This window comes from Neurospora tetraspora (assembly GCF_033439725.1).
Source record: "Neurospora tetraspora strain CBS 560.94 chromosome Unknown B0H65scaffold_2, whole genome shotgun sequence".
NCBI lineage: Eukaryota > Fungi > Ascomycota > Sordariomycetes > Sordariales > Sordariaceae > Neurospora > Neurospora tetraspora.
Window position 1 is genome coordinate 1 of NW_026944384.1, and position 12,311 is coordinate 12,311.

Here is a 12,311-nt window from a genome sequence, read left to right on the forward strand (position 1 = left end):
CTTTCGCCCAGTTTTCGACGTGTTCTTTGAACAGTCTTCCGAACTCCTCCAGTCGTGCCTGATTGTGGCGGCTGCACTCGACTGTGATTTTGACTGGCTCTTTTATCAATCTGACATCACAATAATGTTTGGCTTCCTTTACAGGTTCGCACTCGATGATGAAAGGCCGGTACTTCTCCTCGCAGCGCTTCAGTTTCTTGAAGCGTACTCTGCGTGCAGCCACCTGTAGCACATGGTGGAATACGAGGAATAGTGTTCTCCGGGTTCCTCTGTAGGTTGATGATAATGGCGGCGGCAGTCGCGATGATGGTTGTTGCTTGCCGATTTGGGATCCGTCTCTCGCAATGTCATCTAGTACGAGATTCTCGCACATATGTACTTGCGGCGCTGGTCGGTTCTTGAGCTATCGCCACGGTTGGTTGTCGAAAACGAGAAGATGAATTTGGTCGTGATGAGAGCATGTTGCAGCCAAATCGAGATTTCTTTCTTCCTTCTAATTTCCGCGTTTCCTCTCTCCGTTGCGACTTCCGTCAGTTGGCGGTAATACCTTCCAGATAACCACTTCCGATCGGTCGTGGTGAGAAGATGGTTGAGGATCGGCTGGAAACGGCATCGTAGATTTGTGATGTGTTGCAGGACAGGTATTCTGTTCGAAGGCTGCATCATACCGAGATATGAAGTGGACGGGCAGTAGAACGACGAAAGTAAAAAGTGGAAAAATACCGGGAAATAGCCAAGGATCGCTGGTTTGTATTACTTTCATAAACAATGCCCCTCGGGCAAACATTTTGGTGTTGGTCAACGGCTGACGAGGAAGGTTTTGTATACTTCCTTCCAGTTGCGGGAGCCCGTACCCAACACACATGACTCCCATCAAAGACCGTTACTCGCACACGAAAACACGCTCCTGACTGATCCCGTTTCATACGCTTCCAAAATCCCCAACACACTCGCATAGCTCCCAAAGGTAAGAAAGAGGAAGCCAACGAGTATGATGATGAGGTTGGTCACCCCCAGCAGGATGGTGCCGATGCCTCTCTTTCTTGCAATGCCGGCTGTCGAGTCCGCTTTGCGCATCCGGAAGTAGGCAACGCCCCAGAAGATGAAGCCGAAGAAGCTGTCAAAGAGTGATGACATGAGGGAAAGGACTAGTGTTGGGGTTAGTTGGTCGTACTTTGGCTCGGGGTATGGTATTGGGAGACTCACGGGAGGAGAAGAATGGAATGACTTCTGCAATTACGAAAGCGGCAATCCATGTTGTCACTTTGACTGGTGTCAGCATGACATTAGAGTGAAATTGCTCGGGAGAAAGGGAGTCACTCACGAAGAATAGCCGCCCATGTTGACCATCCGGTAACCGTGTGCTCGGTCCTATGTTGGGAGTTCTTAAAGATGCGAAAGAAGATGAAACGTGCCGAAACCGAGGCGTACAGGACGCCCAAGAAAATGATGGTCGGAATCATGAACGAGAAGGCAGCCTTCTTGTACGTTTCTTGGAGTGAACCAAAGGCAGGTGCAGTCATGTACTGGTTTCCGGTGTACGCGTAAATCACCGCTCCGACAACGCTGAACAGGATGACCTCGGCAATGGCACAAGCCCATAAGGCTTTTGGGAAGTCCCTGCGTGCTCGTTAGTCAGATATTGGGGCCATGGAAAACGGCGGCACTCACTTTGGCTCTCTCATCTCGGCGATGAAGCTGGGGAGTGTGATTTGCCCGATGAAAGTATAAGAGATGTTGAGAAAGGCATTGAAACAGGCAATGTAGGACGCTGACTTGACCGGAAAGGCGGTCACGATGGGGCTGCCTCCGATTGACGCTACTCCGGAGTCTGACGTGAATGATGGGCGGGGATCATAGCCAGCTGGGTGTTTCTGTGCGCCAGAAAAGGCGGCAGCAAGGAGGACAGAAATAAAGGTAAAGAAAGCAGAAAATACTCCAAGCTTGGACAACGTATTGAATGTTCGTGGGAGTGAGCAGAGCCAGCAGACAAGCGCGACAATAATGCCGAAGCTGACAGTCCGACAAGCGACACGCGGGTCTGTGCCGGTCATGGTGTTGAGATATTCGGCGCCCACGACGACATGCAAGCCTTGGATAAACTGTTGCCTGTTAGTTTGCAGTCCGTGTGGTGAATCGGTAACCGGCTTACTGTGTTGTTGAGCAGAAACATGATGGCAGTGGCCCACCAAGCCCAATTTTTGTTCCAGAACAGCATTTGGCCGATATCACAGACGTCCCGGACTTCGGGATGGCGTAGACAAAACTCCCACAAGACCAATGAGCTATGTACGAATTAGCATATGTAGCCACATAAGACGGAGAACTGTAATAATGCTTACGTGTAGAGCACGACCAAACATACGACCACCGTTAAGATTAATCTGTGAACTGTGAGCGGCTGCGTTTCTTCGTGTTGGATTCCATGTTGCGGGGTCTCGACTCACCCAGGAACAAGACCCAAGACACTGTATGACCACGGAAAGCTCATGATAGCCAAGCAAATGTACTCGGAAAAGAGCAGCGCGGCAGTCTTCAGCTTGATGGTCAGTTGGTAACTCTTGATGATTGCAATCGGTGGTTGAGCTGCTACAGACCTTTTGCCAACTGCATGTGCGGTACTGGATAGCATTTCCTTTTTCAAGTTCGTGCTGCCGTTCTGGGGAAACAAGGCTGTCGTTGCTGTCGGAGCTGGCGATGAATACGCTTTGTAGGACTGGGCCGATGCGAGGACCGACGGCGGTCGTATCGTCGAGCTTGGTCCATGACCAGAGGCCGGGGCGAACATCCTCCGTAAAAGCTGTACTCGCGTTGGCATCGTCGATCCGAGACTTATCCCTCCCCTTCTCCCGAGGCGGACTTGGCGTGCGGGCCGACATTGCTTAGGTGGGGGTATGTCCGAGGTTAACTTGTGAAATAGAAAGCCAATGTAATGTTGGGAGACGATGTTTTAGATGGCAAAGTAAGAGCGAGAGTCTTGCATGTCTGTGGTGGATACAGAATTGGATAGAGGCAGATGACAGTGGAAAGTTGTAGGAAGGGGTTAAAGGAGGTTATGATGTGGTTACATTCTCCGGCCGAAAACAATCTGAAGAATGCACGGGGATCGAGGGCTTGGTTGGAGGCGACATTCGCCGGAACATCTTGCCGTTTGTTACACACGCCGTGCTTTTCATACATATTTGTGGGTTTCTGGTTTATTTCCTGTCCTGCTCGCTGTCCAATGCACGTTGATCATGGTGCATCGAGCACGCCATTCTTCTCACCCATTTCGTATATGGAAAGTGCCGACGTTCTCATTCTGTTCGTATGTCAGGTTGTTGCCCTATCGTTCTCGTGCCTTCCTTCTTATCACAGGAGCACGACAGCTCCCGGCTCAGGCCATGGACAGCTTCGAAGCGACAAGTGCCGTCAATGGACGTCGACGCCTTTTTGCTCCGGGCCGATCCATCTCTTCGGATACATATGACATACGCAAGCGGTCCGTTCATATAAGCTTTAGCCAAGGAGCTGGCTCAGTAGCACAAGGGAGCCGAGAAAGGGTTCTTTTGTCCGGAAACATCAATGTTGACATGCACGCGTTCCCGTGGCTGAATGACGCAATCATACCCATGTCATCACAGATCCGCAGCATTACAGTTTCCATTGACAAATACGCCCACCCGCGTTGGAAGACGAAGAAATATGGCACTTCGTTTGAGGTTGAGAATGCGGTAGCGGTGAAGCTGTATATCCTTTCGGTTTGTGTCACTTGGGCGCGCTTTTTGAATGGTAGGTGAGCGAGTGTCACAACATGTGCTTATGTTTTGAGCTTCGTTGATCAAGTCCGAGTTTGGTTACGGAAGTCCGACTGAGGAAGGGTCCCTTGCCAAGACGAATCCAAGTGGGACGAACCCTCCGCGGCGGGCAACGGCACAGACGCAAGTGGGGTCGAGCATGGGGGTGGCTGGAGATGTGGCTGGAGCTGTGGCTGAGGTGTGGGGCAAGATCAATGACGTGCATGCTTTATCTTATCAGAAGCCGGTGGTTTCACGACTGTACGTGCACGTGACAGCGCGCTCTCGTCGCGCCGCCGCACCGTGCTTCTCGACCTTCCCTTGATGCAATCCCTCTTTAGCCGAACCAACAACCTTGACGGCGAGTCGGCAAACCAGCAAGCCATGATTCCGATTGAGCAGAGTACATCCTGAAATGTTTGCGCGGCAAGAGTCGAAACTGTCCAGACCGCTCACGCAACTTTCGCCTGTCCGGACACAGTGCGCTCGAATCGGATACGAATGCCTAGGGTCGCATGCATCCGTCGGCACCTACAGACACTAGCGTCGAGCCTTGGGCCACTGAAACGTCACCATGTCCAACGCGCTCAAGAACAACCGCGACCACGACGCGACCGAATCACTCGACACCCAAGCTGTCCTCGATGATTACATGAAAACCTACGGCGCCGGCCAAGTATGTCATCACCTACTTCTCACTTCCCAGTTACCGCAATTTCGACGACCTGCTAACCGCATGGCGTCTTGGCGCTTCTCAGACAAGCAACATCCGCCCGCCGCCAACAATCTCGAATCCGTCATCGTCCTCGAAACCATCCTCAGCGCATCTTCCGACCATGAGTAAACCGAGAAAACAAAGGGATGTGGATCTGTTCCCTCCCCTGACACAATCAGAGGAGGACAGGGTACGCAACTCTCCTCGGAATGCTAACACGATTGTGCCGTGGCGATGGCTGGGCTAACATGAACAAATTCACAGATCCGCAACTCTCGCCCCGCCGACGACCTCACCGAAAACAAACCGATCGATATGGAGGCGTACCGCGCATGGAAGGCCCGACAGGCTGCAGAACGCAAACGAGAACGGGAAGAGGCAAAAAAGCCAAAGCTTTCATGGTTCAAGCCGTCCCAACTCTTTTCGATAGCCGCTCAGTGGGAGCAGGAGGAAAAGGAAAGGCAAAATAAAAAGAAAGAAGAGCAGGAGAAGCGAGAAGCGGAAGAAAAGGCGCGCCAAGAAGCTCAGGAGAAGCTGGATAAGGAGGAACAGCTGCGAACGGAAGAGGCCGAAAGGGCAGAGGAACACAAGCAGGCCGAAACGCAGCCTTCCGCCCATTCCAACGAGACGACACAATCGAACGGCGGAAGGAGCTACGAGAGATATGTTGCTTCAGCGTCACAAGCGAAAACCAGAGATACTCTTCGAAGCTCGCCAAAACTTGGCGCAAGCAGCCCTTCTCTGGAGCCAGCCTCTGTTACGACAACAGTTCCCGAACCACGAGGATCACGACTTCTCGACACTCCCGCCACGAACAAAACCACCTCAAGGACACAGGATGGGTCTGGCCGCGTTGACTTTGGCAGCATCGCGTGCCTGCGGAACATACACTCGCAGAAACAACAGGCCTCGCCTGCCCGGCAGGTGCCTGAGACTCCCGTCTCAGAGAACAATCCGTTCCGCCAAGGCAAATCGCAACTACTTGGCCCTTCGCAGCTATTCGGAGCCACCCAATTCTCTTCTGCCGCAAAAGCCTTCGCCAGTCCGACCTCTTCGCGCCCTTCCCCCTCAGATTTCATGCATCACACAGTATCACCGAACTTGGCTGTGTCGTCGCCACTGCGAGCCCGGGGTCTGCGTTCATCGCCAGCGCATAATGCACTATCAAGCCCAGCTGCCTTACCTGATGTACCTCCACCCAGGGCAACGCAACGAAGGCTCACAAGCCCTGGCCCTGGTGCCTTGGAAGACGACATGGTGATTCCGGAATCGCCGCAAACAAAGCCGCCCAAGAAAAATAAGGAGGCTGCACAACGTCCCTTTGCCAGCTATGAGCCGACGGATAAATCGCAGGAGCGGTGGTCAAGTTCGATAGCGGGATCAGATCCCCCAGGCCCTCCGAACGATGAAGATACAGAAACATCCATAGTCAGGCGCAGAAAGGCAAAGTTGAAGAAAAAGGCTGCCTTGGAACAGCTTACTGAGATCCGGTTTCCGCGGGTGGCCAAGTCAGATGATGTTGAGATCCCGTCATCCAATAAGAACAGGCGTGGCAAAGCGAAACTGGCGACGCAAGAGCCGGAGCATGGGGATGAGGAACCAGCAATACCAAATACGGTAGAAGATTCTCAGGGACAGGGGGCCAAGCCTGCTGCGGCGCATGCGGTCGATGACGAGTCTACGCAGTCTGGGCCAGATGAGGATCCGGCACCGAAGCCAGACGCCGTCTTCAAGATCCCACGACCGAGCCAACGTCCAGCACCCAGACCTCTTTCGCCAGTTCACGAGAAACCGCCAGCTGATACTTCCGGTGCGGGTGCGGATCCAAAAACGAGTCCAGCTGAGAACCTGCTTGAGGAGGAATCCGCGCATGAACCTCCTTCGTCTTCTCAACTCCCGACCTTACCAGCACCCTCCAATAACATTCCCTCTTCGTCGCCGCCGATGTTCGAAAGAAGAAGTAGAAAGAAGAGGGTCTCGTCCGCTGCAGATCAGGTAGCAAAAATACCGACATCGAGCACGGTGAGAACAACCAAGGCCAGAGTGTCGTCGTCTGCCGTCGATGATGCTGTTCAGACAACCTCGGATCTATCGAATTTATCTTCCACGCCCGTCATTCCGTCAAGTGCTGTGCCGGCAAGAGATGCTTCGACCAGTTTTACCAGGCCTGATCTTGGTAGCTCGTCCCCAGCGCCTGTGAACAACCTTCGGCGTGACGCTGCTGGGCGCCTGCCCAAACACCCGAAAACTGGTTCAACAGAGAGCCTGCGCCATTCGGCACGGGTCGAGAGACGGCTGTCCAGTTCTGCCGATGAGTTGTCCGTCTCTGGAGCCACAATACCCACGTTGGATCATAGCGTTCGCATGTCTCGCAGTTCCTTGCTTAAACCCAGCAGAGCATCATCCATGACCGCTCCCGCTCAGCGTGGGTCGAAGATCTTTGAAGGCATGGCGTTTGCAATATCCTTCCAGTCTAGGCGAACAGGCGAGAGCGCGGACCAGTACAAGGCACGCATGGAAACCGCGTCCAACATCGAGAGACGCATCAAGCAAGCAGGTGGCCGTATCCTCGACAACGGATTCGACGAGTTATTCGAGCCCATCCCCGTCCAGCCAGCCGCATCCACAGACAAAACCCACTCCTCGCCACCCTCGGACGGAACAAACGACCTCCTCCTGAACAGCAGCGGCAACTCTACCGGCTTCACAGCCCTGATAGCCGATGGCCACTCCCGCAAAGTCAAGTACATGCAAGCCCTCGCTCTCGGGCTTCCCATTCTCGCTTCCCGTTGGGTTCTCACCTGCCTCTCTTCCAACTCAATAATCGACTGGTCGCCCTACCTTCTTGCCGCAGGACAGTCTGCCTTCTTGGGAGATGCCATCCTTTCACGCAACTTGCAGCCCTATGATGCCAGGACAGCAGAGCTCGTGGAAACGGTGGGGAGAAGAGGAAGGTGGCTAGGAGGAAGTAGGATACTCCTTGTCATGAGCACGGGCGGGGGAGATAAGAAAGGGAGGAAGACTCAGAAGGAGAAGGAGAAGGAGAAGCAAGAGGAAGGGAGGAAGATGGCTTATGTCTTCTTGGCGAGAGTGCTTGGGGCGGAGTTGAGGCGGGTAGGGGGCGTGGAGGAGGCGAAAATGGAGCTGGAGAGGGCGGAGAAGGAGGCGGAAGGTGGAAAGGGGAAACCGTATGATTGGGTCTATGTTGATGGGAAGACGGATGGGGCTGAGTTGTTCACGAGTCCTGCTGCTATGGTAGGGGAAAGTGATGCCGGCAATGCTAGTGCCAGTGCCAGTGCCAGTGCGAGTGGTGTCGGTGCTGGTGGCGGCGGGAAGAGCACAAAGAGCAAGAAGAGGAAGAGGCAGAGCGTTGGGTACGTGTATGAGCCGACCGAGGCGGAGAAGCAGCCGCCGTTGAAGAAGATCAGGGCGTTGAGTGATGAGTTGGTTATTCAGAGTTTGATTCTGGGGAGGATGATTGATGAGGAGGAGTTTGGGAGTATCTGAAGGGCGACCTGGAAAGGGAAATCTGTTAGAGTATAATACGGATACTTCCTGGTTGTACGAGTTTGGGAAAACATGGGACATGGTTTGGCGGCGTTGAGGGTTTTGTTTCTGGGCAGTCAGTCACTTCATGAAAACAAGAGGACAACTAGTTTGGCTGGTATGAAAATTTTGTAATGTCTCAGCTTTTTGTTGCTTGATTTCCTATCTGGCTTCTGGTTCTTTGCTTCTTTCGTGCTTGGGCCCCTTGCTTCTGGTGGTTGGGAAAATGGTATTAGGCTTGCCGTCGTTGTCGTTGTACATAGTGTACAGATTTACATGATGGACATTGACATCAGTCACGAGCACAAGCGATCATGGAAAACAGCCAGATGACAGTTAGTACCTTATACAATGGTGGCTTTCATAAGATTGCTTTTGTGTGTTCATGATGATGTCCCTGGATGGACAGTCACGTTGGGAGTTCTTGCCAAACTGGGAGATGACAACACAGAGCTTGCTTGGGCGGGAAATTAGTTGTTAGTAAGGTTGGCAAAACTGTACGCTTGTTCTGGGAAAACGTTGAAGAAGTGTGTCATGGTGTTGTCTGGTATGGTGTTGTCTGGTATGAAGGCATCATGACATCGCGAAAACTGCTTGACTTATTCAGTACCATCAAGGGATTCACTCGTCCATTTATGTCCTGATTTTGTCACCTTGAATCTTACCTGCTCTCTCGCTCTGTTGGTGTTCCTTGCCATGGCCATCAGTTCCCTTGGTAAAAGGAAAGGTACGATGCTTGCTTGGATTCTGTCAGGAGCTCGGAGGTGTCAGAGACCCATATGAGTATTCCTGTGAGTGGTGAAACACAATGTTGGTCGGTTGAATCTTGGTGGTGGCTTTGACTCCTGATTGCTCATCTTGGAAGTTGTCACCTTTGACGTGTGCTTTGAACATTCAAGGCGGGCTTGCATCATGCATGCGAGAATGAGTTGCTGTAGAGAGGAGCATGAGTTCCCCAGTTGTCGTTAGCGACTTTGATAAAACGTGGAAATGGCGATACCGCATATGACCAAGGTTTCTCGCTACTTCGATGTGGGTTGCTGCCGTTCTCTTGTTGGAAAAGAAGATACCCGTTGGGGAGTGGAGGTCAGTTCCTGTCTGTTTCCCCGACTCTGCTGCACTACATCCCGTGGGGCGAACGTGATGACGGTCAGTTTGTTTGGTCAAGATGTCTATCACGATGTGGACATCGGAGATTCATGGTCAAATTGCAGCCAAACCCTCAGAACATGCGAATTTCATCGGTCGAAGTCATCACAACATGTCGCCGGCATCGTCAATACTGTACAGCTATCATATCTAGTATAGATGTCAAGCATGAAATGACTGTTCGATTGACTAATCTATAGACAGCCGCCTCGCAATGAGACAACTGGACAAGAAAAAACTTGAACCAGTAAGGAAAACAAGACATTTTTGATCTCCGCCATCTTTTCTCGATCCCCAATCTCTGCATTTCCCATTATCCCCCCGAGATTACTTCTTTAGATGCTAACACCGACACTAACTAGCAGGACTGATCACACCTCCCAATATGATCCGACACCGGGTTCAAACAATTTCCTCCACAAGCACACAACAACTCAATCCTATTCCCCGCCGTAGCCAACGTATTGCAACTACCACCATCATTCCCCGCATTCGTCGTGTTTGACGATGCCGGCGCCTGTCTGGCATGCATCATCCCCTTGCCATTCCCATCCATGTTCTCATGAACGGCATGGTTCATATGCGTGCGCGAGGACAGGATGCTGAAGAAGCGGGAGAGACCGGAGATGGATTTGCCGGATAACATAGGGGCGGAAGAGGAGTCGTAGTGCGGGTTCGGGGATTGGGATTGGGACATGGCAGAGGCATCTTCCTTCGGGTTGGCGTTGGCGGGGAGGCAGACGTAGAGGCCTTGGATTGGGTCGGTTTTGGTTTTGCCGTTGGCGCAGTTACCCTTGGAGGCGGCGCAGTAGGCTTTAACTACGTCTTCTTCTTTGAAGTCTGAGGAGGGAGATGTTAGTTGGGGTCGGAGCCTAGGTGCTACACGGGATGTCGGTGGCTGTAAGGAGGAGTGGGAAATGTGGGTGGGAGCGATTGGGGCACAGAAATTTCTTGGACGCTGAAGCGGTTGTCCGAAGACGGGATGTAGCGACGGCCGGGAGGAGGGCGGGAAAGGGAAGAACAAGAAAGGGAGAGAGAAAGAAAAAGGGAAGACCGGAATACGGGGAATATAAAGTAAAGGAAAAGTGAAAGGAAGGTGAACTCAAGGTGAACTTGGGGTGAATTTAAGGTAAATTTATAATAAAAAGAAGGTAAGAAGAAGGTAAGGAAAAGGTAAAGAGAAGGTAAAAAGAAGGTAAGAAGAAGGTAAGAAAAAGGTAAAGAGAGGGTAAAGAAAGGGTAAAGAGAGGGTAAGAAAAAGGTAAAGAAAGGGTAAAGAAAGGGTAAAGAGAGGGTGAAGAGAGGGTGAAGAGAGGGTGAAGAGAGAGTGAAGAGAGAGTGAAAAGCTGTTAATAATGAAGTGAAGAGAATAATATAAATAAATTAAGAGTTAGATGAGAAGACGGCGAGGAAAACTGGAAGAATAAAGCGAGAAGAGAGCGAGTAGAAAGCGAATAAAATACGAGGTCACTTCGGGGCCGAAGACTTACTTTGATGATCCCTGAGGATATACCCGCAATAAGTGAACCCTTGCCCACACAGCGCTTGACCAGGAGGAGCCGGCGTGCTCGGGGTCCAAGTGCTCGGGGCGGTGCTCGACGGCGCCGCGGCTTGCCAGAACGTCGTGCCCGATCCTGCGGTGCTCTGGCCTAGTGCCAGGCGGAAGAGGGCTGCGGAGTAGAAGGCGATGGAGGACTTCATGGTCTCGGTTGGTGTGGTAAGTTAGCTGAGGCCTTGTGTCTTCCTTTGCTGGTCGAGATGGCCGTGGTTTTGGAAAAGGGGAATGTCTCAATGGATGTGATGATGTGATCGTGGATGCTTTTAACCTCCTCCATCCTTTTTTCTCTCTCTGGCTGCAGATTGAGATTCGTCAGGCCGGAAGGAAAGACCGTTTGGAGAGCTTCGTTTGCGAATTCATGTCAAAGTCCCTCTAGTTGTCCGACGTCTTCGAGTTGCGGTGCCTCCCCAACCACAGACGACGATACCTTGGTCACGTCGTAGTCCCACGCCTTGGGCGGCCAAAGAGACTGTTTCCAAAGCGCCGAATTTCCGGACGTAATCCACAGTGTCGGGAACCCATTGGACGAGCTCGATGTGCCGGCAGACTTGATGTTCTCGGTGATGAAATGGGGCATGGTTGTTGGCTGCCGGGCATTTGTTGGTGACGGATGGGTGGATCGTGATTACTTGACAAATAAAGCACCATGCTTGTTGATGTGGCACGCGTACGAGGAGCTCCAGTCCCAAGAGACGATGAAAGGGTTGGACGTGAACGACTATCCTCGGTCAGCGATTGCGCGGCATCTGAGTTGGCCGGGCACGAGGTAACAGATCACGGGCAGGGCAGGGAGGGACGAACTTCTGACAACCTCGCATTGTCCTCGCGTGCAATGTGTCAGCCGCAAGGGGAAGGGTGAAAATGTCTGACTAGCCTCTGGCATCCGGGGATGAGGTTCGAGTACGGTTCTCGAGGTTTGCGTATGCTTGTTCCGTTGTCTACTGCGACATCCGCAGGTGGGAGTACGGGAACCATATTGGGAAGAACAACAACATTTGGGAAAACCGACCGTGTCAGGTCACAAATATGCAATGTACGTCATTTCTTGGTTCTGGCCTTCGCGCTCTTTCCGGTCATGGGAGATGAAGCTCACCTTTGCGATTTCATGTCTCAATTCCGGTGACACTTCGTTCAGCGATATGTTTTGGGAACGCGGGTGCGAAGTTCGGATATACAGCCGCCGTAGCCATTTGCTTCTGGCAAGTAGTTAATTGTGTGGTAGACTGACTGAGCAATATGCCGGAAGATACGTGCTGTCAGTTCCGAGGCAAACCCGAGGAATGGCTGATGTCTCTGGACTTCTGCTGGGAAAAGGCGGGTAGTGTTCCATGCCATCGGTCTTGGACGCCGATATGCCAGCAGTCCTATATGGGTCATGTCCGACTCTGTGCATTTGAACGCATGCAAGTTGGTACAGTCATATCTGCGCGCAAGAAGGGAATTATTGGAGGCCCTCATGTCCGGATTTCCCGAATTTCTACGGTACAACCGGAGGCCACCTCAACAAGTATAATTTCCCGTCCCGTTCTCTTTTTCTTTTCCCCATTCTATTTCAATCGACACCAAC

The 12,311-nt window shown here is 52.1% G+C and overlaps 4 protein-coding genes across 4 annotated transcripts; 2 read left to right on the forward strand and 2 right to left on the reverse strand.

Moving 5' to 3' along the window:
* Positions 1-873: 873 nt before the first annotated feature.
* Positions 874-2,879, reverse strand: B0H65DRAFT_420682 (transmembrane amino acid transporter protein-domain-containing protein; the record flags this gene model as incomplete). Its single annotated transcript, XM_062824296.1, has 8 exons — positions 874-1,148; positions 1,207-1,263; positions 1,325-1,620; positions 1,672-2,102; positions 2,153-2,285; positions 2,343-2,384; positions 2,448-2,533; positions 2,598-2,879. 8 exons carry the CDS (start codon positions 2,877-2,879, stop codon positions 874-876), a joined length of 1,602 nt encoding a protein of 533 aa, XP_062683655.1.
* An 11-nt stretch (positions 2,880-2,890) lies between these two features.
* B0H65DRAFT_85306 (uncharacterized protein) lies at positions 2,891-3,858 on the forward strand. Its single transcript, XM_062831485.1, has one exon. The coding sequence runs from the start codon at positions 3,096-3,098 to the stop codon at positions 3,777-3,779; it is 684 nt and encodes a 227-aa protein (XP_062683656.1). The 5' UTR covers positions 2,891-3,095; the 3' UTR covers positions 3,780-3,858.
* Positions 3,859-4,123: 265 nt separating this feature from the next.
* On the forward strand, positions 4,124-8,317 carry B0H65DRAFT_85334 (uncharacterized protein). The gene is made up of 3 exons (XM_062831486.1): positions 4,124-4,452; positions 4,535-4,681; positions 4,756-8,317. The coding sequence occupies exons 1-3, from the start codon at positions 4,351-4,353 to the stop codon at positions 7,996-7,998; spliced, it is 3,492 nt and encodes a 1,163-aa protein (XP_062683657.1). The 5' UTR covers positions 4,124-4,350; the 3' UTR covers positions 7,999-8,317.
* A 1,127-nt stretch (positions 8,318-9,444) lies between these two features.
* Positions 9,445-11,091, reverse strand: B0H65DRAFT_85373 (uncharacterized protein). Its single transcript, XM_062831488.1, has 2 exons — positions 10,677-11,091; positions 9,445-10,026 (listed from the first exon to the last, which is right to left on the reverse strand). Exons 1-2 carry the CDS (start codon positions 10,885-10,887, stop codon positions 9,545-9,547), a joined length of 693 nt encoding a protein of 230 aa, XP_062683658.1. The 5' UTR covers positions 10,888-11,091; the 3' UTR covers positions 9,445-9,544.
* Between the last annotated feature and the right edge of the window lie 1,220 nt (positions 11,092-12,311).